General features: G+C 54.9%; 6 protein-coding genes across 6 annotated transcripts; 4 read left to right on the top strand and 2 right to left on the bottom strand.

Annotated features, from left to right (window-relative positions):
- PG994_009913 (sterigmatocystin 8-O-methyltransferase) lies at positions 1 to 1374 on the bottom strand (the record flags this gene model as incomplete). Its single annotated transcript, XM_066861322.1, has 5 exons — positions 1 to 166; positions 230 to 408; positions 446 to 669; positions 730 to 817; positions 1078 to 1374. 5 exons carry the CDS (start codon positions 1372 to 1374, stop codon positions 1 to 3), a joined length of 954 nt encoding a protein of 317 aa, XP_066710432.1.
- Positions 1375 to 8687: 7313 nt separating this feature from the next.
- On the top strand, positions 8688 to 15698 carry PG994_009914 (uncharacterized protein; the record flags this gene model as incomplete). Its single annotated transcript, XM_066861323.1, has 6 exons — positions 8688 to 8861; positions 8946 to 9211; positions 9274 to 12242; positions 12365 to 13654; positions 13735 to 14112; positions 14164 to 15698. The coding sequence occupies 6 exons, from the start codon at positions 8688 to 8690 to the stop codon at positions 15696 to 15698; spliced, it is 6612 nt and encodes a 2203-aa protein (XP_066710433.1).
- Positions 15699 to 16072: 374 nt separating this feature from the next.
- On the bottom strand, positions 16073 to 17070 carry PG994_009915 (uncharacterized protein; the record flags this gene model as incomplete). Its single annotated transcript, XM_066861324.1, has 2 exons — positions 16073 to 16861; positions 16996 to 17070. 2 exons carry the CDS (start codon positions 17068 to 17070, stop codon positions 16073 to 16075), a joined length of 864 nt encoding a protein of 287 aa, XP_066710434.1.
- A 1053-nt stretch (positions 17071 to 18123) lies between these two features.
- Positions 18124 to 19577, top strand: PG994_009916 (uncharacterized protein; the record flags this gene model as incomplete). The annotated part of the gene is made up of 2 exons (XM_066861325.1): positions 18124 to 18450; positions 18543 to 19577. 2 exons carry the CDS (start codon positions 18124 to 18126, stop codon positions 19575 to 19577), a joined length of 1362 nt encoding a protein of 453 aa, XP_066710435.1.
- A 2460-nt stretch (positions 19578 to 22037) lies between these two features.
- On the top strand, positions 22038 to 22502 carry PG994_009917 (uncharacterized protein; the record flags this gene model as incomplete). Its single annotated transcript, XM_066861326.1, has 1 exon — positions 22038 to 22502. One exon carries the CDS (start codon positions 22038 to 22040, stop codon positions 22500 to 22502), a length of 465 nt encoding a protein of 154 aa, XP_066710436.1.
- A 601-nt stretch (positions 22503 to 23103) lies between these two features.
- On the top strand, positions 23104 to 25258 carry PG994_009918 (uncharacterized protein; the record flags this gene model as incomplete). The annotated part of the gene is made up of 2 exons (XM_066861327.1): positions 23104 to 23399; positions 23512 to 25258. 2 exons carry the CDS (start codon positions 23104 to 23106, stop codon positions 25256 to 25258), a joined length of 2043 nt encoding a protein of 680 aa, XP_066710437.1.
- Between the last annotated feature and the right edge of the window lie 1318 nt (positions 25259 to 26576).

Consider the following 26576-nt stretch of genomic DNA (forward strand, 5'->3'; position numbering starts at 1 on the left):
TCAATTCGCTCTCCAGCGAATATCGATCATGGATAACGCTGATCCTCTGGGCGAAGTGATTTCATGAAGTACGAATCTTGGATCCGCCTCTTTCAACAGTGCTCTCCAACCATCGGCTGTTCGTTCAATGGCGTTGAACGTGGCAGCCATGTTGATGTCAATCGCCCTTGTCCAAAAAGTCAGTCAAAAAGGTCGTCATGAAATCGCATTCAGATGGAAAGTTACGTACCGTGCGTCCTGTTCCTTCCAGAGCGGCACTTCTCCCGGTTTCGGCATGCAGAAATCTTGGATCAAGATTCGGCAACCGTCCTTCAGGGCCGGCACCAGGGCTTCGAGTATGAGCTTGCAGTACTTGTCGGACCAATTGTGCAGGATCCAACGCAGGTAGTAGACATCCGCCTTGACGGTCTTGAGGCTTGAACAGGTCGCGCGCCATGAAACGCACCCGGGCCTTCAGATCGGCTGGGAGGTTGGCGCCGGCATTGGCAACGACCTGTTCCATGTCTTGCACCACGAACGTCAAATCGGGAAATTGCTTGGCCAGGGCAATGGATACGTGGCCCACGGCGCCGCCGAGGTCGACTACTCGGGCCGCGCCCAAGGAGGCCCAGTCGTAGTGGTCCAGCACGTAAGTCAAATCGTAGTTCTCGGACGAGCTCAAAGCGTTCACTAAGATACTTCAAGTCAGCAGGCTCTTTAATGGAGTCCCTCGAGTGGGAGGGTGCTCACTAGTTCCTGAGAATCGCGCGGCCCGTTCTTGGCTTGCCGCAATGAAGTCGTATATCGAGCCTGTTGTGTTGTGCGTAAGAGCGAAACCCTATAGGAAAAAGGGGCTCATGTTAGACTGGAGTTGCGACTGAGGACTCTACTTCATCTTTTCCTTTTCAAGAACCTGGAAGAAGAGCCTTTCGACAGACTCCCTGGGGAAACAAAGTGAACGTGAGTTGCTCATACCATGTGGTTGGGTTCTTGTGAATCTCCCCACTTTCAAGGGCGTCCACCACCTGTCGAAAGTTAGCAGAGAATCACCACCACACAGATAGATAAGATGCTCCAAGGACATTAAAACTCAAGTACCTTCACGTTCGCCGGCCACATATCCTCCGTACCGCTTGCCAGCCAATGGGCCGTATCCTGGTTCGTGAGGGCCTTGGATGCTTGGGTGTGCGCCACGAACCCTTCCTGCGGTTCGCGGAAAACGTGCATGGTAATGGCTTGCCGGAGTAGGCGCTGGACCATCCGTTCCGGCACACCGATCTGCTTCGCGAGGCCCGCGAACGAGATCTGACCCCCGTCTGTTGGGACCTTGGAGGCGATCTTGAAGCGCGTGATGGCATGCAGACAGACCATGTTGTTGCTCGCATTCTCGGCCATCTTGATAGCGGAGAACCAATTTGGAAAGTATTGGAAAGTAGACACAATGTATCGTGGAAGGATCAGAACTGTCCAGCTGTGATATCTTTAATATGGACGGATGTGGGTGGGTTTCCCTTCCACTCCACGGGCGTCCCGCATGTTGGGGCAAGTGTGAACCAGGCTGCACCAACTGCAGGTGCTCTGAACGCCGTTACATGATCATTGGATAATTATCCCATCCCTTACTTATCTAGGGTTATTTGCTCCATATATCCAGATACCACTCGCTTAACACGATTCTCACCATTGGATACGACAGTTGCTCAACTACCCAACTGGATGGGACAGCCCCATTGTAGTGGCGCCACTCGGTGATGTGCCTACGCACACCTATGCACAGTACCATAGGAATGAATTGCTTACTTGTGTCGTTGGGGGTTGTCTTCATTAGGTTAATACGTTCTATGCACTCAAGAAAGCGAACCCCATACCGCCCGTTATCTACTCATAATACCGAATTTGAGAAAGGTCACCATCTTGAATATGGTAAAAATAATACATGGTATTTTCAAAAAGAATAGTGCCACGCATTCTGATCAACGTAACGGTCCGTCTTGGGGTTTTCTAAAAAGAAATGTTGCCCACTACTGGAATCGAACCAGTGATCTCATCATGTCCTAAGGTAGAAACCAAAATACTAGTGATGCGCTTTACCACTAAGCCAAGCGGGCCTTGTCATATCAGGAGTAGTGGTGGTGTACAACTGGTGGTAATTCAAACCTATATTTTATCATATTTCATAATAATCATTTTAATTAGCATCTGAAGGCTCAGGTAGGTGGGACGGAATAGTTTTGAACAATGCCATAACCATATAATGAAATTTTATTTGATGGTTCAATTGAGGGCAGGTACGGTATATGCTACACGCGATCACGACCGAATCAGGGCGCATAGTGAGTGGCTTGGTAGGCTATTAAGCATCCATCTTCCCCATGTGAGATCAATTTGAACCAGATATCTGAATGGAACCATTTATTCAACATGCATCCCATCCCTTGAGAGGTTCCTAAACAGCCAGCGACATACATACATCTATCTATACGGCCCTGAAGTTTGGCGATCTAGGGGTCGCGACGAACGGATGGGCCGATGTTACTTACTAGCTTCTTCTATGACGAAGAAGATGCCGAGGCGATGGTTTGAGTTTGTGTCAGAGCAGTATCACCATCGCGAACCGCTACGAACTAACAGGAAAGCCACATACCCAGCAAAGCGAGCGCGATGGGCGGCTTTGGCCGCGCTTGGCAATGGAATGGTGCATCGCGTCCGGTCTGTGCCCGCTGTCTCCCTCGCGTATCCTCAAGAACTTGGTCAGAAAGACGATAGCAGTATGTCGAGGTCAACGACAGAACATTCCAGCTTCCGCTCCCAGGCGAATTGCTGATGGTGCTTATCTGCTGCTGCCTGGCTGCGCTGTGTACAGCATCTGGGGCCCCGAAGGTCGTACATTCCCGAGCGTTGCCGTGCTGGGCACGTCGTCCTATGGGCTCGCGCACAGGAACTGGGGAGAAAGAGTACGACGATGTCTCCGACGTTTCCTTATAGCTACTGCATTCCCTATCATGTGCGTTGCGGTAGGGGCAGAGCGACGATATGGGTGGCGGTGGGACTTGTATGCCCCGATCGGCAAGTATATGCGCGACACAGGGACGCGATCAGTCCCAGGGTCGTCGTCCAGAAGCGGCTTGCAGAGATACGTGCTTGCTCGCTCACCCGGGTGACTGCTTCGCGCTCTCGCTGGTCTCGTCCTGAGATTACTACTGGCTCCCACCGAAGGGGCCGGATGCCACCATTCACAGCGGTCTTATAATCATGTTTGATCCCCAGGATATCACTTCGGCGCCGACCACGCAATGGACTCTGACCCGTAGTCGCGTAGGATGGGGAGCGCCGAGTTATTGGAATGCGGCGCTGCTGAGGTGCAGACAGACTGTAGCAGTTTGACGCGACAGAACCGTCGTTGGTCAGTTCCACCAGAAGAAGGCACGATAAGCTATTATCGTCTTTTTTTCGATGAGGTAGCAGCCTCGGATCGCTGGAACATACCGCAGTCCCATCATGCCCGGCAGGTAAGCTGGGCTGGGAGAGTCAATGCAGAGCCGTATTGATGGTGGCCAGGCTATCCGGAAGAAGAAGAAGAAGACAGCATAAGGACGATCGGTCATATACACAGGGATGGAGGAAAGGAGCGATGGCCTCGCAAGCTGGTTGCAAGCCATCATCCCGCGAGCCGGCTCGCAGCGGGTAAACACGAATGAGGCGTGCCATGATTGATTCAGCGTGCATGACAGATAGGGCAAGGTAGACAGACTTCTATCCACCAGCATGTCGACGTATCAGACGGGTCAATATATCCAACAGTGGCCATCTGCATGGGGAGCTATCATAGCTGTGTAGGCTATGCAGACTCCTTTCGCCGAGGTGGTCGCAAGCCAAGGTCACGATGCGAGTGCGAGTGTTCTCAGCGCACCAACGACCCTTAGCAGCATGCATTAAGCACTTACCTGCGACTATCGTATATCTGTCTGCTCAGAAATGGGCAGAAATCTGTATTAGCGCACGTCCTTACGGTCGAATTCGCATTCGTTGCAGGTGGCTCTGCCATGTTCAACAGAGTGGGGGATCATCTGTTCGGCATAGAAGCCGACAAACAGCGAATGGAAGCCTGCGCGGCCCGAATGACTAGAAAGTAGAAAAGGCGCAAGCGCGGCCCGGCAGATCTAGATTGAGATTCTAGAAGAAGTCTGAAGGGATCAATTGATTGATCGATCGAAACAAGGGAACAAGGGGACCATCGCCATTGAAATGGGTGTGGTTTCCCCCAGCCCTACATGAAACTCTGACTTCAGAATCGTACGATTTTGTTCCCGAAAGGGCTTGGTGGGGAGGGGGGAGATCTCCTCCTGGTCCTTAGCCGCCGCCAGCATCTTGGTCAGGTCAGCAAGCGGCAAGATCGCATACTGGACTGCGAGACAGAAACCACGTGGGAAAACGGGAAGCTCAGATTATATTGCTGCGATCCTGGGATATTGTATGGTATATTCTTGGTGTTTTGTCCCTGATGTGCTGCTGCTGATTGGCATGCCCGTTTAGTGGATATTGAAGCATAGAACACGTTCGGGTAGAATGTCCATACAATTGACCACTGGACAACCCACCAGGAGGGTGAGGGTCGCTTGCGTTCATTGCAGTGAAGACAACAGAAGCATTTAGAACTGAAGCTTCGTTCCCTGAATCGCGATCCATGCCAGGAGGCAAGGGAAAAAGATTGAAAAGATCCATCTTCATTTCCAAAGTTGTTGTCAAGCCAGGCTTGCCAGGCTACTGGGGTGGGGTGGGATGTACTGTACCTGCCTAACTGTTCCTGCAGCAGACACGCCGCCAAACTATCCGAGACCGAATATTATTAGACTCTTTTCTTTCCCGGCCGGCTGCTCGGGGGACCGTAGGCCGTCCTTAGATTTGCAGCTACGCAGGCACTAGGAGTAAAAGTTTCCCATTGGGATGGATCCGCTGCCGCTGGCGTCCTTTCTTGTGGCGTGGCTACTGGCCTGACAGGACTGCGCACTAAATTGACGATTTTCATGTTCCAACCTGATCATCCAGGTAAAGCAACAGTTCAGGGTTGATTGAACACACGTTGACGATAGCGGCTTGCCGTCTGCAGTGGCACCGACGTAATGGTGTGATGGGCGACTGGGGACACATTGTAAGTACTCATTTGCAGTGACCCGCGTCGGCCGAGTAAGCCCGCACCTCTCATGTCAGCATGGGCGGGGTGGGTGTCTCTCGGCGCATAGAACACCCATCAGCGAATACGTGATTCCTGGGCTTCTTGATGGTTGCGAAATGCGCCCCGGACGTTCCCCAGTACCTACAATCAGATAAAACTGATGTCTGGGCCTGTTTCAAAGCTCAACGCAATACAATGGAGCGGCCAAAATGGTAAACAGTACTATTGAGATGCTTCATCTAATGTGTTAGTAGCTATGCTATGGTCGGTGCGGACAAGATCCGATGAAAACCAAGGCTCCCAAATTAACCTTGAATGCGGACAAGATGTTGGGGATCTGCGGGTGGAGCTCTCAAAACACGACACAATTTTTTTCTTCGCTGGTTTTGTTCGGGCAACAAGACGCAATTAATCCTCTATCGACAAGAGAGTTGAAGAGAGACGAAATGACCGAACCTGGTCTTCAGACCCTGGTCAATCTTGGTCAGCGGCGGGCGCCGAGTGGCTTTCTATAGAATCAACGTCGAAGTACATGAGGGTTTTTTGATGTACCTCCAGATCACTACTCAGGCTTTCGGAGTTTGTCGGCCCAGGACCCCAGGGCCCAAGATTCCCACCCCGCCAGCTGAGCTGCAACGCGACAGTGGGGTGGGGGGAAGTGAGAGGAGAGAAACCCCCAACAGCCAACAATTGAGTTTAGCTATCCTCAGTTCCAATGCAAGCACTTCGCAGCATGCGAGGCATGCCGAGTGCGAAAGAGAGTGCAGAATCCCGTAGAGAATTTTCGACGACAATATCAGCGAGATATTCGCATTCTTATCGACCTGGAGATCCAACGACGTAAGATGGTGGTGCGATACTCTCTCGTCAGCCCGCGAGAGCATCAATGTGCGACATCCAGCGCACATTGCTGCCCGTCTCTGTCAGTTTATCGGTTTGTTGTCTTGGCAGCTCCTTCTTCACCATCCCACACCACACGTACCCCCGACTGCCCGAGAGCTCCGGGTCTCACTCTGACGGTCTTACCTCACTCCTCTTGCCATTCGTGGCTAGACTAAATATATCCTCGGCGCAACAACCGGTCCCTACTTTTTCTTTCTTTACTCGGGTCCTGTCTGTTTAACTCTGCCCTAACTATAAATAAAATGGAAGCTTGGCTGTCCCTAAGCCTTGGTAAGCAAATGCACTGTAGAGACAAGGGTAGATGCATTCTATCTGGCAGCTGCGTGTGTCGACATGGCATGTGCATTGCAATCAAGAACTTGCTATGACAGAAACTCCGAAGGGGGATTTCATAAGTGGCTCGCGCGCATGGAGGAAAAGGGAGCGCTGAGGTAAAAAACTCCGGACATCTATGGAGGGGCCCCGGCGCCGACTGTGCTTTGACGTTTCGGGGTCCGGCACCCAGCACGTCTTCCATTGGGGTGGAGACCCCTGTGCTCTCTCTACGATCTTTGGGTCTGTCGGGATTGAGCATGCACGCTCGAAGGGGTCCCATCATATGCATGTACACTGTCTCAGCGGAATCTACTGTAAGCAACCTAGAGTTTTTGAAGGGGGGGTGTGGGTTGTGCCCCCAACGCCCCGGGCCTCGTCTTCATTGGCTGCGCGCTGTGCCCAAAGCCCAATCATTGGCACGGCGAACCTTTGCGGGATGGGTGAGAGCTTGCTGGCTTCCCCCCGGCTGCATAAGGCGTTGTTGAAGACCAGGGTCAAGCTCCCTGGAAAGAATAGCATGGAAATAATTCGACATCAATTGTAGAAGACACACAGTACGTCCAACGGCCAAGCTTACAACATACAGTACGCCCCGATGCTGATGCTAGATATGTAATAGACAGCGAGGGAAGGGAAGAGGCTCGGGCCATTAGTTACGTAGATGCGCGTCGATGTAGTGGGTGAGATAGGTTGAAGCATCTTACCCAACTGCGTCAGCCAGCCCGCACCAGCACCGTGTGTCAATGTGGATATGCTCCGATCTGAATGTACCGTGCCGTACCTCCTCCTCCAGACAACGTCCCATCCCAGGTCCCTCCCTACCGGCGCCATGTATTCCTGCCAGATTATTGTTGAGGTCTCTGCTTGTTCGTCCCAAAAAGTCTCCATCCTACCTGATTAGTCCAGTTGAGGCCCTCCGTGAATCCGGTGCTAGTGTGGGCGATCCAGGCTATAATTTAAGCATCGGTGTCGTCGTTGGGACCAAGATTTCTTTTTTATCCTGAGCCCGCCTGCTATCCCGGATCATTCGAGATTTCATTCCCTCTCCTCTCTTTTTCTTCTCCCACTCATTCTCAACTGAGATCCTCTCCTGCTTACCTGATTTGCATCGTGAGAAAAAGGGTTCCTCTCCTTCTTTTTCTCACTTCGCGATCCTACCTGTCATACCCGACCCGACATCATCGAGATACCCTCCCGGTAGTTTGCGCACTTGCTTGCCAGCCAGCTATCCCGTAGCCCAGACCCGATCTCACATTGAATTACTTTGTTGTGTAAGTTGGCCTACCATCCCGGATCCCAGACCCGGTTTCCCAATCAACCCCCGAGCGAGCCCGATGCTGTGCTATCAAATCCATCCATCAATCAACTCAACCTTGACTTGACTCGTGGGTACCGAGTTCCCACTTCCGGCCCATTGGAGACACCTTCTAGCGCTCTTCTCTGCTCTTTCCCAGATGACAACCCCCCCCCCCCTGCACTCCCTGCTAGCTCCAAAATGGATGGACCCCTCCATGGCCTCAACAGAAATGCGGGAGGAAGTTCAGGCCAATTGTGCAGCGTCAATTAGCTCAAAAGAGATGGCGGTCTCTCGAAAACCATCTGGCTAGCTTCATGAAGGGGGGTTCATTATTGAATCGTCAAGTCCCATATTACCCAAAGCGGCCTGCCCATCGAGCAGGAAAGCTGAGAGGAACAGAAAGAAAAGAGCTCTCGCGCCAATCTCACCCTTCATTACCAGCAGAGCAATTGATTTCCACGAGCAATTGACATTTGTTGTCATTTGAAAAAGAAACTGTACTAATAATCTCTTGATTCTACGTTTTACAGAACATTCATCTCGCGAGATCCATCCAGTGTCCACGGGTTTGCTGCTAGTTTTCGAAAGCGAAAGCGCTACCAAGTCCGCCCAAGCCAAAAAAAAAAAGTACGTCAGCTGTCATAGCTCCTTCCCCTGCCCCAACGAAGCGGCGCCCCGACTTCGATGTGGAAAACGTGGGCAGGCTTCAAGACCCGAACGGCGACTTCCTTCGACCCTTATCTATTTTTCTGCTGCAAACCAAACTAACATCCACGATTTTCCTGTTAGGTCGAGCAAGCAAGTCCTTGTCCAACTTGCTATTTTCCACAGCTCGACTCGTTCCCCTTACGGCGAACTTCTTCCACCGCATAATACCCGAATCTCACCATTGCTCGATCCTTGGGCCTCTCGGGAGCTCGACTCGGGCAATCATTATATTTTGATGAGCCCTTGAGCCTACTCTTACGACTAATTGCTTCTCCATCCTCCTAACAACCTCCTCCCTCTCCCACACACACAATGGCTACCGCCAACGGAAACCGGACCGTGCCTGTCAGCAACGGCAAGGCGTCGTATGCCGAGAAGCACCGGATCGCCGACCACTTCATTGGCGGCAACAAACTGGAGAATGCACCTTCCTCCGTGGTGAAGGACTTCGTGGCTGCCCACGATGGACACACTGTCATCACAAACGTGAGTACCTCGCAACCCCGCTGCACGAGAGAGGTGGGGGTTTTTCTGGCAGTGCGTCAGTGCTAATTGCGGGTTTGCCTACAGGTACTGATCGCCAACAACGGTATCGCCGCCGTCAAGGAGATTCGTTCGGTGCGAAAATGGGCCTACGAGACGTTCGGCGACGAGAAGGCCATTCAGTTCACCGTCATGGCCACCCCCGAAGATTTGGCGGCCAACGCCGATTACATTAGAATGGCCGACCACTACGTCGAAGTGCCCGGTGGTACAAATAACAACAATTACGCCAATGTCGAACTGATCGTCGACATTGCTGAGCGTATGAACGTCCATGCCGTCTGGGCTGGATGGTAAGTGGTGACCGTCTCTCTCTTTTTTTCAGTTCGGCCCGGTTGGCTAATAATCTTCGCAGGGGGCACGCTTCCGAAAACCCCAAGCTTCCCGAGTCTCTGGCAGCTTCACCAAAGAAGATTGTCTTCATTGGACCCCCCGGCTCCGCCATGCGCTCCCTCGGTGACAAGATCTCCTCCACAATTGTTGCACAACACGCCAAAGTGCCGTGTATCCCCTGGTCTGGCACTGGCGTTGATGCGGTAGAGAAAGACGAACACGACATTGTGACGGTTGCTGAAGAGGTCTACCTCAAGGGCTGCGTGAACTCGTGGCAAGAGGGTCTGGAGAAGGCCAAGGATATTGGCTTCCCCGTCATGATCAAGGCCTCCGAAGGTGGTGGTGGCAAGGGTATCCGAAAAGCCATGTCCGAGGACGGCTTTGAGGCCCTATACAAGGCTGCTGCGAGCGAAATCCCCGGTTCCCCCATCTTCATCATGAAGCTGGCTGGCGACGCGAGACATTTGGAGGTTCAATTGTTGGCTGATCAGTACGGCAACAACATCTCCCTGTTTGGCAGAGATTGTTCCGTGCAACGTCGTCACCAGAAGATTATCGAAGAGGCGCCCGTCACAATTGCTCAATCACCAACCTTCCGGGCTATGGAGGACGCTGCTGTCCGCCTGGGTCGTCTTGTCGGTTACGTCTCGGCCGGTACTGTCGAGTACCTGTACTCGCATGCTGATGACAAGTTCTACTTCCTCGAGTTGAACCCGCGTCTGCAAGTCGAGCATCCCACTACAGAAATGGTCAGTGGTGTGAACTTGCCTGTGGCGCAACTGCAGGTGGCCATGGGTATTCCTCTGCACAGAATCCGTGATATCCGACTGCTGTACGGCGTCGACCCCAAGTCCACGACCGAGATCGACTTCGAATTCAAGTCTACTGAGAGCGAGAAGGTCCAGCGCCGGCCGCTTCCCAAGGGCCACTGTACAGCCTGCCGTATCACCTCCGAGGATCCCGGTGAGGGTTTCAAGCCTTCCAACGGTGTACTCAAGGACCTCAACTTCCGTTCCAGTGCCAACGTCTGGGGTTACTTCTCTGTCAGTACAGCCTCGAGTATTCACAGCTTCTCCGACAGTCAGTTTGGTCACATTTTCGCGTACGGTGAGAACCGTGCCGCGTCTCGAAAGCACATGGTCGTTGCCCTGAAGGAACTCAGCATTCGTGGTGACTTCAGGACCACTGTCGAGTATCTCATCAAGCTGCTCGAGACAGAGGCGTTTGAGGACAACACAATCACCACCGGCTGGTTGGACGAGCTCATCACCACCAAGCTCACAGCCGAGCGACCCGACCCCATGCTGGCCGTAGTGTGCGGTGCCGCTACCAAGTCGCACATCGCCAGCGAGGACTGCATTGCCGAGTACCTGTCTGGTCTCCTTCGAGGTCAGGTACCTTCCAAGGAAATCCTGAAGACGGTCTTCAGCATTGACTTCATCTACGAGAGCCAGCGTTACAAGTTCACCGCCACTCGCGCTAGTGTTGATAGCTACCACCTTTTCATCAATGGCTCTCGTTGCTCCGTTGGTGTTCGTGCCCTCAGTGATGGTGGTCTGCTCATCCTCATTAACGGACGTAGCCACAGTGTCTACTGGAAGGAGGAAGTTGGCGCCACCCGTCTGTCCGTCGACAGCAAGACTTGCCTGCTTGAGCAGGAGAACGACCCCACGCAGCTTCGCACCCCCAGTCCTGGTAAGCTGGTCAAGTACACCGTCGAGAACGGCGAGCACGTCAAGGCCGGCCAGACCTTCGCTGAAGTCGAGGTCATGAAGATGTTCATGCCTCTGGTCGCGCAAGAGGACGGTATTGTGCAACTCATCAAGCAGCCCGGTGTCACTATCGAGGCTGGTGATATCCTCGGTATATTGGCTCTGGATGACCCGTCCCGCGTCAAGCAGGCTACGCCATTCTTGGGTCGTCTCCCCGATCTCGGTGTCCCTCAGGTTATTGGTAACAAGCCTGCTCAACGTTTCGGCATGCTGTACCACACGTTGAAGAACATTCTCAGTGGCTTTGACAACTCCACTATTCTCAAGCAGACTCTTGATGAGACCATCGCAGTTCTGCGCAACCCTGAGCTCCCTTACAGCGAATGGACCTCGCAGCACTCGGCTCTCCACTCCAGAATGCCCCAGAGACTGGACACCCTGCTCACTCAGGTCATTGAGAAAGCCAAGTCTCGAAATGCCGAGTTCCCGGCCAGGGCACTCCAGAAGACCATGACCAAGTTCTTGGATGACAACCTGTCTGCTGGCGATGCCGACCTCCTGCGCGCGACCCTGTCGCCTCTGAGCGACATCTTGCAGCTGTACTCGGATGGTCACAAGGCCCGCGAGCTCCAGGCCATCTCGGAACTTTTGACCACGTACTATGATGTTGAGAAGCTCTTCTCCGGTCACCGATCTCAGGACGAGGATGTCATCCTTAAGCTTCGTGATGACAACAAGGAAGATCACATGAAGGTTGTATCCACTGTTCTCTCCCACAGCCGTGTCGGTTCCAAGAACAACCTGATCGTTGCCATCCTGGACAAGTACCGACCCAACCAGCCTAATGTGGGCAACATCAACAAGTATCTCCGCCCTGCCCTCCGCAAGCTTACCGAGTTGGAGGCCCGTCAAACGGCTAAGGTCTCTTTGAAGGCTCGTGAGATCCTCATCCAGTGCTCTCTTCCCTCTTTGGAAGAGCGAACTGCCCAGATGGAGCACATTCTGCGCTCATCGGTTGTGGAGACTAAGTACGGCGAGTCTGGAGGCTACAGGGAACCCAGTCTGGATGTCATCAAGGAGGTCATTGACTCCAAGTACACCGTCTTTGACGTGCTGGCTCTTTTCTTCGGACACGAGGACCCTTACGTTTCCATCGCTGCTCTCGAGGTCTATGTGCGCCGAGCCTACCGTGCGTACAACCTGAAGTCGGTTCAATACCACGATGACGAGGCCGATGTGCCGCAATTCATTTCGTGGGACTTTGCGCTGAAGAAGGTTGGTCAGTCCGAGTTCGGCATCCCTGCCAACTCCTCATTCCCTTCGGCACCTGGCACGCCCACTGGCGGCGAGTTCAACCTCGGCCGCATCAACTCCATCAGTGACATGTCGTATCTCTCCAAGCACACCGAGCAAGAGCCATCGCGCAAGGGTGTCATCTCCCCTGTCGCTACCTCGATGATGCCGAGGAGCTGCTGCAGAAGGCCCTCGAGGTTCTTCCTAGGAAGAAGAAGGTCGCGAGCCTCATCCCTGACTTGAGTGGCAAGCGCAAGCCCCTTCGTGCCGACACAAGCGACGAGCTGTCCAATGTTGTCAATGTCTTGGTGTACGACTCGGAGTCGCAAAGCGACCAGGACGTTGTTGCTAAGATTTCCGAGACTATTGAGGCGTACAAGGAGGAGTTCCTTGCCCGCCGCGTTCGTCGCATTTCTTTCGCGTGCGGCCGTAAGGATGGCAACTACCCTGCCTACTACACTTTCCGCGGCCCTGCATACGAAGAGGACGAGAGTATCCGTCACGTCGAGCCCGCGCTCGCTTTCCAGTTGGAGCTCGGTCGTCTGAACAAGTTCAGAATCTCGCCGGTGTTCACGGAGAACAAGAACATCCACGTGTACGAGGCTGTTGGCAAGGGTGTTGAGACCGACAAGCGCTACTTCACGCGCGCGGTCATCCGACCTGGTCGTCTTCGAGATGAGATCCCTACTGCGGAGTACCTCATCTCCGAGGCCGACCGCGTCATCAACGACATCTTCGATGCATTGGAGATCATTGGCAACAACAACTCGGATCTGAACCACATGTTCCTCAACTTCACTCCTGTCTTCCAGCTGCTGCCCGAGGAGGTCGAGCACTCTCTTCAGGGCTTCTTGGACCGCTTCGGTCCTCGCGCCTGGCGCCTCCGTGTCGCACAAGTCGAGATTCGCATCATTTGCACCGACCCGCAAAACGGCACTCCCTACCCCATGCGTGTGATCATCACCAACACTTCTGGCTACGTCGTTCAGGTCGAGATCTACGCTGAGCGCAAGTCGGAGAGAGGTGAGATGGTGTTCCACTCTATCGGAGGCACGACCAAGATTGGTTCCATGCACCTGCTGTCTGTCACCACTCCTTACCCCACCAAGAACGCCCTCCAGCCCAAGCGCTACAAGGCTCACTTGATGGGTACCCAGTATGTCTACGATTTCCCGGAGCTCTTCCGCCAGGCTATCCAGAACAGCTGGGCCAAGGCTGTCAAACACCAGCCGTCGCTTGCTGCGAAGCAGCCTCCAGTGGGCGAGTGCATTGACTACCACGAGTTGGTCCTTGACGATGCTAACAAGCTGGCCGAGGTCTCTCGCGAGCCCGGTACCAACTCTTGCGGCATGGTTGGATGGATGATCAAGGCGCGCACTCCCGAATACCCCAAGGGACGTAAGTTCATTATCGTTGCCAACGACATCACGTACAAGATCGGATCGTTTGGTCCCAAGGAAGACTACTACTTCCACAAGTGCACAGAGATGGCTCGTGCTCTTGGTATTCCCGCATCTATCTCTCGGCCAACTCTGGTGCTCGTCTCGGTCTTGCCGAAGAACTCATGCCTCACTTCAAGGTCGCCTGGAACGACGCAGAGAAGCAAGAGTCGGGCTTCAAGTACCTTTACCTGGACGATGAGGCCAAGAAGCGCTTCGAGGACGGCACCAGTCGCGACGTTATCACCGAGGAGGTCGTCGAGGATGGAGAGACGCGCCACAAGATCACGGCCATCATTGGTGCTGAAGACGGCCTTGGTGTGGAGTGTCTGAGAGGATCCGGTCTCATTGCTGGTGCCACCAGCCGAGCCTACAACGACATCTTCACGGTCACCCTGATCACATGCCGCTCTATTGGTAAGTCCTACCTCTCTAACACCTATCGTACTATTAGCTAACAAAGCGCAGGTATTGGTGCTTATCTCGTCCGTCTCGGACAACGTGCCGTACAAATCGAGGGTCAGCCCATCATTCTTACTGGTGCCCAGGCTCTGAACAACCTCTTGGGTCGCGAGGTCTACACTTCCAACTTGCAGCTTGGTGGTACCCAGATCATGTACCGAAACGGTGTTTCGCACCTGACTGCGAACGACGACTTCGCCGGTGTCTCCAAGATTGTCGAGTGGCTGTCCTTCGTCCCTGCTATGCGCAACATGCCGGTGCCCATCTCTCCCAGCGTCGACTCTTGGGACCGTGACAACATCTACACGCCCCCAGGCAAGGCCCCGTACGATGTCCGCTGGCTCATTGGCGGCAAGCAGGACGACGAAGGCTTCCAGCCCGGTCTGTTCGACAAGGACTCGTTCGTCGAGACCCTGGGCGGCTGGGCCCGTACAGTCGTTGTCGGACGCGCTCGTCTTGGTGGCATTCCCATGGGTGTCATTGCTGTCGAGACTCGAACTGTTGAGAACGTCACCCCTGCTGACCCCGCCAACCCCGACTCGGTCGAACAAGTCTCCAACGAGGCTGGTGGTGTCTGGTACCCCAACTCGGCGTTCAAGACTGCTCAGGCCATCAACGACTTCAACTACGGTGAACAGCTTCCTCTCATGATCCTCGCCAACTGGAGAGGTTTCTCTGGTGGCCAGCGAGACATGTACAACGAGGTCCTCAAGTACGGTTCTTACATCGTCGACGCCCTCGTCAAGTACGAGCAGCCCATCTTCGTCTACATTCCTCCCTTCGGAGAGCTTCGTGGAGGATCTTGGGTCGTCGTCGACCCTACCATTAACCCCGTGGCCATGGAGATGTACGCCGACGTCGATTCTCGCGCTGGTGTACTGGAACCCGAGGGTATCATCGGTATCAAGTACCGAAAGGAGAAGCAGCTCGAGGCCATGGCTCGCATGGACCCCACCTATGCCGCCCTCAAGAAGCAGTCTACTGATCCCAAGCTGAACTCGGAACAGTTAGAGGAGGTCAAGGACAAGATGTCGGAGCGTGAGAAGCAATTGTTGCCCATCTACGCGCAGATCAGCATTCAGTTCGCCGACTTGCATGACCGCTCTGGCCGCATGAAGGCCAAGGGCACTATCCGCCAAGAGATTGAGTGGAAGAACGCTCGCCGCTTCTTCTACTGGCGTGTGCGCAGAAGACTTAACGAGGAGTACATCCTCAAGCGAATGAGTGACGCGTCCTCCAAGTCCAACGTCAGCGCCACTTCATCTGCTCCCAGCAAGGACCGTGTGCTGAACCAAAAGACGCTGGCTGCCTGGACTGGTCTTGCCGACTACAACACCAACGACAAGGCTGTGGCCACCTGGTTCGAGGAGAACGCCGAGACTGTCACGACCAAGGTGAAGCAGCTGAAGAGCGAGGCCGTGGCCAGCTCAGTTTCGGACATGCTCCGTAGGGACAAGGAGTCTACTCTGAAGGGATTGAAGGAGATGCTTCACATGATGCCCGTCGAGGAGCGCGAGTCTATTCTTAAGTATCTTAAATAAGAAGACAAGACGAACTGGTATGGGATTACGATGAGGATGGGATCATAAGAGGTTAGGTTTGGGATGGACGGATGGTCGGTGTGTATATATCTATTACAGGATGTTCGTGTACGATGGATTGGTGTTCCCGGTGCTTTATATAGTTTGGCGGACAATGATTCATGCAATTTCAACTGTTGACATTATCGTGTTTGTCTGTTCGTGGCCTTGGCGCGTAGTGAGTGACCTTTAAATTTAATCATTATTCTGAAGTTGTACGTCCATGAGATAGCTGCTGATTGTTCCCATCCATGATATGTAACCATGAGGACTTCAACTACCATTATTGTGCGTAGTGATTCTGGCATCCGGGGGCCAAATAAGTCACGGAAGGTTCAAGACCGAGGTATCCAAGGCCCAATCCGGCGCCAAGGCTCAAGCTGGGCCACCGCCCTGAGAAAGCACGCCGGGCACTCGTTTAAGACCCCTCCGGACCACATCCTCGCCTCAATGCAGTAGGCTATGGTGGCAGCCTGGTCGGCAGCGGCGTGGGCCGCGGCGGTCCAGAACCGGGGCCCGCGCCCGACGCGCCGCTCCCAGAAGCGGTGGCTCCGGGGGCGGTCGTGACAGCAGGCGGGGCAGTACCGCAGGTCGTCCTCCTCGACGAGCTGCTGCTGGTCGCTTTTGCTGACGAGGTAGGAGAGGGAGGAGAGGAGGAAGCTGCTGGTGGCTCGGGCCGTGGCTGTGCTCAGGACTTGTAGTTGGGTGGCTCTTGTTGACAGCGGTGCGGGCGGAGGTGGGGATGAAGAGGATGGGGAAGGGAAGCCGGCGAGGATGTGGTGCAGACGGACCAGGGCCGGGCAGGGCGGCTCGCCGGGGCGAAGGCCGAGGCGGTCCTGGTGGCGGTGGAGGGAGGGGACGGTGAGAGGTAGGCATTGGCTGCTCTTCAGGTTACCGGCGGCGAAATGCAGGAGGGGCTTGCAGGTGAGGGCTAGGGCGAGGTGGCTCAGGCGGTCGAGGCCGTGGCTGAGGCCGAGGCCGAAAGAGTCTTCTTGGAAGAGGTAGAGTAGGAGGTCGGTGGGGAGTTTGGTTAGGAGATAGGATGGGAATGGGGATGGTGAGGATGAGGAGGACGCGGATGAGGTCTGGGATATTTCTGGGGTTGGTGGTTGGTTTGCGAGGATCTGGTGGTATGGGTTGAGTAATTAGTGGACCGTATAGATGGTTTGATAGCAACAGGAGATACTAGTATAGGCAGTATAGAACAGGTTATGAACCTGGGAGTGGACGCGAAGGGATGTGTGTGTGCTCCACCTACAGATTGTGGGATCTTGAACGCATCCCAGAATTCTTTGGAATTGTTCAGGCATTTCAACGGTTTGGGCTGAGACATGGTTAATGAATAGTTGAGAGCGGGAGTTGCATTTTCCTTTTTTCGTAATCAAGACGTGAGAGAGCGGAAGAAGAGGCAACTGAGAGGTTTGGTCGCAATTGATGAAATGAGATAACCAGTGAATGTTCGAATGGTTTTGATTTGAGGTAGAGAACACAGGAGAATTGTTAGAAAGAATACAGAGAGGTTCACTTAAGAAAAATCTTTATTATTACTTCTTATATTAGGCTTTCGTAATCGCTAGGTTTGTCTAAACATTACCTCACGAACAACCGTGGGCCGGCAGAAGCTTGATGATGCAGTATCCCACAAATGGTGGCGTCTTGAAGACATTACTTCATCTAGGACTCTTTGGGCAGATAGAAGCAATAGACTAGATCTGAGATGGGTGCATGCATGGCTTATCTGCTTTTGCGCGCTGTGATGGTGGTTGCGGCAGGACTTATATTCCTGGGGAAACCCCTTAAAAGGGGCTCTTGAAGATTATACAAGCTAATTAATGTGTTTCTCACGCATCCCATATAGGTTTAAACTCAAAGTCTTCGAGTGACTTGTCCTGGACATCAATCTGATATCTTGCTTAGCGACTATAAATCTCATATTCAATTATACTGTTCCGCTTGCCCGCCTCTCTAGACGAGGCTAGAACGAGCATGGATACACTAGAGCTTGACAGCTGAACTACAGATACTCTTGGCCAAGGTAATCCGCACACTATAGGTTCTCCAAAGTCCGATTCCAACGGGATCTGAAGGCCCTGAACGCCGAAACTACCAAGGATAAATCATTGGTCAAGAACCACTCGCCGGCATATGCGGAGCCCTTACTCGTCCGACCCCTTTGGGCCCCACGGAACCCCAGGTTTCCCCGCAAAGCACTTCCCCCCTTGGCGGGTAAGTTGGGGATTAATCCTCCAATCACAGCTTGCGGAATCGCTACTATGCTGGTGTATAAGTATCTGGAGACGGGGAGTATCACCATCGGTCGACAAAGTTTCTGGATCCCGTTCTAGGCCACGAGCAACAATAGCACACATCCCGTGACACCATCACGATGTCTCTCCTGTCGGGTAAACTGCTGCGGCTTCTGGGGCTGGGCTTACTCGCTTCTGCCAGTGCGATAGAAGGCTCTCACCAGTCCGCACCCACAGCACAGACACTCAATGGGACGTACGAGGGTCTGCATCTCCCCGACTGGGACCAGGACGCCTTCCTCGGGATGCCCTTTGCCCAGCCGCCCGTGGGCCCACTGCGCTGGCGCTGGCCGCAGAGCCTCAACGCCTCGTTCGAGGGGGTGAGGGGCGCGACGGCGTACGGGCACTCCTGCATGCAGTACGGGTCCAACTTCAGCCTCTCGGAAGATTGCCTGACCATCAACGTGGTGCGCCCGAAGGGAGTTTTTTCTGAACCCTTGCCCGTCCTCGTGTGGATCTACGGCGGCGGCCTCTCCTCGGCAGCACCGCGGACCCCCAGTACAACCTCTCGGGGATCGTCAAGGTGAGCCAGGACATGGGCCGCCCCATCGTAGCCGTGAGCATGAACTACCGCCTGGGAATGTGGGGCTTCCTGCAAAGCCCCCAGATCCTGGCTGAGGGGTCCAGCAACGCGGGCCTGCTGGACCAGCGCCTGTCGCTGCGGTGGGTCCAGGAGAACATCGGCGCGTTCGGCGGCGACCCGGCCCGCGTCACGGTCTGGGGCGAGAGCGCGGGCGCGCAGAGCATCGCGTACCAGATGTTCGCGTACGGCGGGCGCGACGACGGGCTGTTCCGGTCGGCCATCCTCGAGAGCGGCGGGCCGACGGGGGCGCAGGCCGAGCCGCTGTCGTGGTATGGCGGCGCCTTCGAGAACCTGACGCGCGCCGTCGGGTGCTTCGGGAACGGGAACTCTGCTTCTGCCTCGGCTAAAGATCAGCTAGCGTGCCTCCGCTCCGTCGACCAGGCGTCCCTGTTCGCGGCGCACCCCTCCGTCGTCTGGAACCCGCTGCTCGACGGCGACTTCCTGCCGGCGTACCCGAGCCAGCTGATGAGAGAGGGGAAATTCTTGCGGGTGCCGCTCCTCACGGGCGCCAACACGGACGAGACGTTCTCGCTGCCGGGAGTGCAGGACACGGAAGAAGAGCTATTCGACGCGTTTCTGGGGTGGCGTTCCTATGCGCTCACGCCGCCCACGATCCGACGCCTCCTGGCGCTGTACCCGGACGACGACGATCCGTCGTCGTGTCAGGCACCACCGCCGCCTCGTGCCATCACGAACTGCAGCACGCCGCGGCCGGGCGTGGGTAGGCAGTGGCGGCGCGGCGCGGCGATCGGGTCAGATTTGGTCATGATCGCGCAGCGGCGGCGGATGGCCGAGCTGCTGACGGCGGCCAAACAGAAGGTGTACAGCTACCGCTTCGACCAGCGGCCCTGGGACGGGCCGGAGTGGGACGGCGTCAAGCACTTCCAGAACGTCGCGTTCTCGTTTCAGAACATCTCGGGCCGGCTGGGGCCGTCGGCGTACGACGGGTAGACGGGCACACGCGGCTGGCGCGGGCCATTGGACGGGCTTATGTGAATTTCGTGTGGGATTCGGATCCGAATGGAGGAGAAGAAGAAGAAGAAGAAGAAGAAGAAGAAGGCGGAAGGATGGGGATACCTAACGACGCGACGACTAATTCCACAACATCAATGCTGTTGCCGTACTGGCCCGCGTATGACCTGCAGAGGCCCAGGAACATCGTGCTCAATGCGACGAGGAGCTGGGTGGAGGAGGATACATGGAGGCGGGAGCAGATTGCGTTCATCAATACGCCTGAGGTGACTAAGGAGCTGTTGGGCTAGGAAAAGAGAGATTGGAAAGCTCTAGGCTACGTTATGCACGTCTATATGTAAGAATCCACGTGAAAGAGAAGAACCGCATCAATTCCTTTGCTTTCGGTCAATCCTGCAGACCATTGAAATTTGACTTGTTCTCCATCCGCAAAAAATGGCAAGTGATGAGCAGCAAGTTCATGAAACAATATATAGAATAATAAGACCACAATTTTTCATCCTTGCGTCGCCTGTCTGATAGGCACTAGTGGTTTAGTGGTAAAATCCATCGTTGCCATCGATGGGCCCCGCGTTCGATTCGCGGCTAGTGCAATAATTTTTTTTTCTCTCGCATAACCTTTTACTTCGTTCCAGTTGCAGAATGCCTTCCTATTGAAATCGCGAACATCTATACGTGTACTCGTTCAACTTGGAAAGCAGTCGCCGGTGCTAGGTTGGCAACTTCGAAGAGCGGAGAGTGCGCTCAAGCAGGACTTGTTGAACCGTTGGCCGCCGTGGTGCAGCACTCCACAACGAAGGTAATGAATGGTTCTGGTCGCAACCTATCGGGGGAGTGGTTTCTAATCCCCATCGCCCAACCAGCCAGAATCGGGTGGCCGTTTTGGTTGGACTTACTTACCTCTTGCCTCGTACTTCTCCTTGGCACAAGAATGACTTGTCTCTTGTGACGACGAGGAACTGCGGGCCATAATACATCAGAATCGGGTGCGGCTTGTGATATAATTAGAAGTATGTACGATGAAGGGAGCTGCACGAGTCAGGCGATTCCCACACATATTGCTTTGGCCGGTCGTGTGTGTGCCGGTACAGCCAACCCTTAACGTATGTAGCTCGTGACATTCGGTTGTCCGGCTCTGGTAGCTGCTGCAACTTGCAGTAGTGACTTACACAGCCGTCAAACTAGTGACGCATGCCGAGTGGCAGGGTCGCTGTCAAACTGGGCTTGATGGCAACGCTTCTCGCAGCCTCGTCTTTCAGCTTTTGGGGGCCAGCTATTGACCTGGCACTACAGGTTTAACTGCCGGAGGCGTTGCAGAACAGGGGCAATTCTAGGTTGGTCTTTCGGGAGGCCGCGGGGTGTCGCTCGGCAGAGGTGACGTTGATCTATTGCCCAGGCAGGATCCGAGTGGAATGAAGTCACGGCATAAACAATTTCAGGCTTGGTTCCTTTGCTGCCTGGCTGCCTTTGCCCCCTACTAATGAACACCCAGAATAACCAGAAGGGGCCAACCTGGCCGGCCTGGTAACAACGTTCCCTTTTCCATCGGCAATCGGATGGCTCGATGCTCAATCGGGTAGGAATCGCCAGTGTTCGTCGACGTTCCAAGGGCCATGGCAACTATTGTTGGGGATTCCGATCCAAATACTTGTTGTTGAGGTCATAATGGGCAGGAATCGACAGGGGACTGGAGCGTGCACATGTTGTTTACTCTTCCTTTACAGGGGATGCTGCTGGGCCTGTGGGCTGTCCAGAAGGCTGTCCAGGGGCGTCTCCACTGCCACTGGACACGTTTTAGTGGGCAGGCGAAATAAACAGTGGCTGGAAGTTTACTTGGGAGTTGGCGAACAAATGGCAATTGAGCATGGAGTGCCGAGCAACCGGCCAATCACCAAATGGCATTCGTTCTGGCAACTCCAACTGTGCGCCCATTAGGTAACGAAGAACCTCCAAGAAATCTCAGGGGCAAAATGACGTCGATCGTCATCGCATTACCCAGAACAGAAGCCAGCAGATGGTCGGTGCAGGGGTACTAGCCGGGGTGGCTGGTTGGCGTGATCCACGGAAACGGGGACGGCGATAGTAGTACGAGATGATCGGCCAGCCCTAGGCCCGTTCAGCCCCATTTGCCGGCTGCAAAGGTGTGCTGGAGGGTGAGTGATGTGGTTGCAACCGGGAACTGCGATGCTATCCATTCCCAGCCAGTCCATGGAATGACCGTGAATGGGATCATGGCAATGGGAATGGGGGAGAGCCACTTCTGCTTGCTTTGCCCACCGCCCCGAGTTGTATAAGTAGAACCGATCGACCGTCACATCCTTCATTTTCATCTTCACCATCACCAACCAGTTCCATCCAACTCCAATAACTTCTCACATCCACCAAAACAACCTTTTTTTAATCACCTTTTTATCACCAATAAACCTTTAATCGGTCAAGATGCAGTTCTTCGCCATCGCCGCCCTCGCCGCCTCGGCCTCCGCCGCCGCTGTCGCTCCCCGCCAGCAGCAGGCCCAGTACATCAACGGCTTCCAGGCCGCCTGCGTGGCCCACAGCACCTTCTGCAACTACAAGTTCGGCATCAGCAGCGAGCCCGGCGCGGTCGCGGCCACCACCTGCACCGCCCACGTCCAGGGCCCGGACTACCTGCCCGCCCTCGAGGACCAGAGCGGCTGCACCGTCGGCAACACGACCAACGGCGTCTACCACTGGTCGGTCGACAAGACCGCCTCGGGCGGCCTCGACTTCACCGTCTGGTACCCGCTCAACAGCCGCTCCAACATCACCTTCTGCCACGAGATCGAGGGTAAGGACCTCAAGGTCGACAACAACGGCGCCGTCCAGACCCAGCGCTACGCCGGCCCCGACTACTTCAAGATGGACGTCTGCACCCCCAGCAACTAAGGTGTTTCGCACACTTTGTGTACGGAGAGAGAAGACGAGACAGGAGACAATCGCGCAACGGGAGTGTATCAGGGGATGAATGGATTGGGGGACTGTAAATACGTTTCTGCGGCACTGTGACCTGCGAAGGATTCCACCGCTACTGTTATGAATAATGCTGTATATAAACTTAACGACTATTGATCAATCAGCGCGTTCAATCAAAAGAAGTCTTTTCTTCTACCAATTTATTTTGCCGATTGCGATGTTTAATTGACCTGGTGACTTTGAAATGTGTTTACGAATGATTCTCAATTTTCTCTAGGGGGATCGGACCGAGCCCCGTTAGGGATTTGCTGGCTGATTGGGCTAATGCACAGCGTGCCGTCTTAGCGCGAACCCCTGCTAATAGTGACAGAAACAGAGGCTGCCAGCGACGTCATCATCGCGGGAGTGACGGGAATAATCTGATGGGTTTTCTTATTTTAGAAGGCTTGCACGAACACCCCTGCTTTATCTTATTCATCTATCAACCCATCAGCAATTTTTGCACATCTGGTAGGCTGAATTGGGTTGAATTCCTTCAACAAGCGTGCAGTCGCACGCAGCAGTTTCCATCGCGATGGGAGAGGAGGGAACCAGCGGCGTGGGTGTCTCGTCGCCTAGTGTTGGTGGCGCACCCCCAACCCAGGTAGTAGTGCCGAAGCTGACGCGGGATCATGTCTTCCACTCACTGCCGCCGTACTCGGGCAAGCACACCGTGGGCTACCTGGAGATCGAGGTGCCCGTCGAGAAGCCGCGCCACTTCTCCGACATCCAGCGGGACGGCCATTTTGCCCTGCGCTTGGACACGGTGCTGTTCGCCATCTACTACCCCTTCCGATCTCTCGACGGGCTGGACTGCTCCTCCAGATGCCGGTGACTCGCAGGACGGGTCATCGTCATCTTCTCCAAATTCTTCTCAACAACAACAATCACAGAAGCAAAAGCAGAAGCAAGAGACGACGCCGAAGAATCAGCGCAAGCAGAGGAGAAAACAGCTGGGGAAAGCCCGCGTGCCCTGGCTCTCGAGGCCGCGTTACTGGACGAGTGCGGGATATGCCAAGTGGTTCAAGATCCCCAGCCCGCCGGTCGCCGCCTATCTCTTCGCCACATGCATGTTTACCGAGCTGCCTGCCATCCGGAATGCGCCTCTTCTTCAACCATCAAAGTCATCAACATTGCCGAAAGCTGCGCATGCAAATATGGTGCCAGACGACAAGCCCCGAGAGAGCAGGAGTTCCGAGCCCGCCGAAGACGATGACGTAAATGACGGGAGCTGTGACGACACGACCCCCTTCCCCGTCGTCTTCTTCAGCCACGGACTAGGCGGCACCCGCACCGTCTGCAGCGCCGTCTGCGGCGAGCTCGCGAGCCATGGCTACGTGGTCGTGGCTATGGAACACCGCGACGGCAGCTGCGCGCGCACCTTCGTCAACCTGGCGCCGGCGCCGGCGCGCCCCACCACCGTGGGCGAGGCGGGGGCCTCGGACGCCCGACCGCCGCCGACGCGCGTCAAGAAGAAACGGGGCGGCGTCGACTACTACGTCGTCGACTACCTCTTCCCCGAGGGCAACACGTGGGACACGGCGCCCAACAACGACCGCGGCGTCGACACGGCGATGCGGTCCGCGCAGCTCGATATGCGCCTGGCCGAGATCCGCGAGGCGCACCGCGTCGTGGGGCTCCTGAATGCCGGGCGCGGGCAGGAGGTGGCCGACGTCAACCTCCGGCACAAGGGTAACCGTGGCGCCAGCTCGCGGGGGCTTGAGGGGGTCGACTGGGCCGGCTGGAAGGGCCGGCTGCGGCTCGACCGCGACGTCACGGCCATGGGCCACTCGTTCGGCGGGACGACGACGATCCGGCTGCTGCGACACCCCGGGCCGCACTTCGCGTGGGTGGGGCAGGGGGTTTTGCTGGATACGTGGGGGATGCCGATTCTGGACGACGAGAATGACAAGAAGGTGGGAGAGTCGGAAACCGACACCGACACTGGCGCCGAGACCAAGACGAACTCGCCGCCGCCGCCGCCGAGCAATAGCAGCAGCAGCAACAACAGCCAATGCCAGAAAGGAAGACACGGCGAATGCGCCAAACCCCTGCTGTCGATCGGCTCCGAGGCCTTCGTGTACTGGCGGCCGAACCGGACGGCCATCGACCGCGTGTGCGCCGAGACGCGGCGAAACGGGCAGCCGGCCTGGGCGCTGACGCTGCGCGGGACGGCGCACCTGTCGCAGACGGATTTTGGCGTCCTGTTCCCGCGCCTGCAGTCGTGGGCTATGAAGACGACCATCGACCCACGGCGGGCCATCGACTTGACGGCGGGGCTGGTGCTCGACTTCATTGGGCTCGTCTCCTCCATGTCGCCTTCCCCGGAGAGTAGTAATGGCAATGGCAACGACATGGGTGGCAGGCTTGCACTACAGCCACAGCAACGCCTGTCGCAGATGAAGGCGCTGGATAGCTTGCCGGTGGTGCACAAGCCCAAGGCCAAGAAGATCGGGTCGGCGCTGAAGATTCGGCATGAGTTGACGGTAAGGGCCAAGGGGTGGGCGAGGCGGCATGGCGGCGGGAAGACGAAACAGAACAAGAAGAAGAATGAGGATGAGGATGATGATACCCTAACTGGATTGGAGGAAGGAGTCGAGGCGGATGAGATCTGGGTTCATGTCACGCCGGAGCCGGCGGTCATGGAGCGGCTGCGGCAGGCAGAGGGACAGGTACAGGGTAGTGTATAGGTACGCTGCATGGTGCTGTCGCGTCCACATTGCCAATTGAACGTAGTTGATGACCTTATTGGTGTACTTATGCATTCTCGGGCGCCGATTTAGCGATCACCCAATTGAACCAGCATGTCTGCTCAATACGGACGCACAACCCCATTCCGTTCACCCCTCCTGAATGAGCAATGATTCTCCATGACCACACATCAACTTTTGGCACTTCACCCAGTCAATTACTCCAGCTTGTCAGTTCTGTTGGTGTTAAGATTTCGCAAAGGTGCCGAAGATGCCGATCATCCCACGCTCATCCTGCCAGTTGAATATTAAGTGTAATCAATATCACCTAAACAGGTAGCGATTGATCTTGTCAGGTCACATTTGTTATGTGAGCTGTGCCGTACTGCGTATGCGGTCTCCAATTCTTACATGCATGCTATGTTTACTTGCATTGCCGCTCACTGTCTCAATTGGGCGTCGGCGCTCCAGTCTGACTGATGGTTAACTCCTTGCCTAGAAATCTCTAACAGTAAAAGCACGCGTATCAGTATTTGTACTTATATATGTCGACAGTCCGATGCATGCATTTCTTTCTCTGTGCTTTTCTGTGGTTCCAAACACATCCCAGGACGTCCTTCCGTCTCAAGACATATGAGGTCTCCTTGATCTCCGCACTTGATGTTCAGAAGTTTTCACGTATCGAAGACCACTATGGCCTCCAATTGTCCTGGGCCGCAAGGGGAGTTGATGAAATGAAGACGATTTCTCCATTACCACCAGCACCACCAGCACAAAACTCCACGACCGCATCAGACCCAGCCAAACCACCTGCAGTTAATGGTGGCGCTGTTTTAGCCACCACCCGCATTATTGGCCGAACATGCAAAAAGATCATGGTACTAGCATTGTGTGCGATATACGTCTATCTAAATACTGCCATTTTCGTGGTGGGGCCCACTTCCTCGCTAGCAAGCGATGATCAGGGCAATAACTATTCCATTCCGGCAATGGATGCATGGACACTACTTTACCTGGGTCTTTGGGGTTTCTTTTTCTATAGTCTATAATTGACCCTCCGACCATTACTTGTGGGCCGCCGCCCCAGACACTCGAGGCGCCCATCAGGAGCCGAGACTTCCTCCACGGATGCGAGAAAGCAAGTCTAGAGAGCCAGGGGATGGTAGTCGACGACCGTGAAGCGCAGTGGACCGGATGAAAATTCGCCGGCCTGTGACATATCCTTCTAGGAGGCGTAGTCACACAGTATCTCCATTGAAGAGGCCGCCGAGCTGCAGCAGTGTCATACCCCTGAGAATATACTTGAGGGCATGAAAGC

Source organism: Apiospora phragmitis (genome assembly GCF_038363925.1).
Source record: "Apiospora phragmitis strain CBS 135458 chromosome Unknown utg000010l:1.0-9815664.0:1.0-9183399.0, whole genome shotgun sequence".
In the NCBI taxonomy this organism is placed as follows: Eukaryota; Fungi; Ascomycota; class Sordariomycetes; order Amphisphaeriales; family Apiosporaceae; genus Apiospora; species Apiospora phragmitis.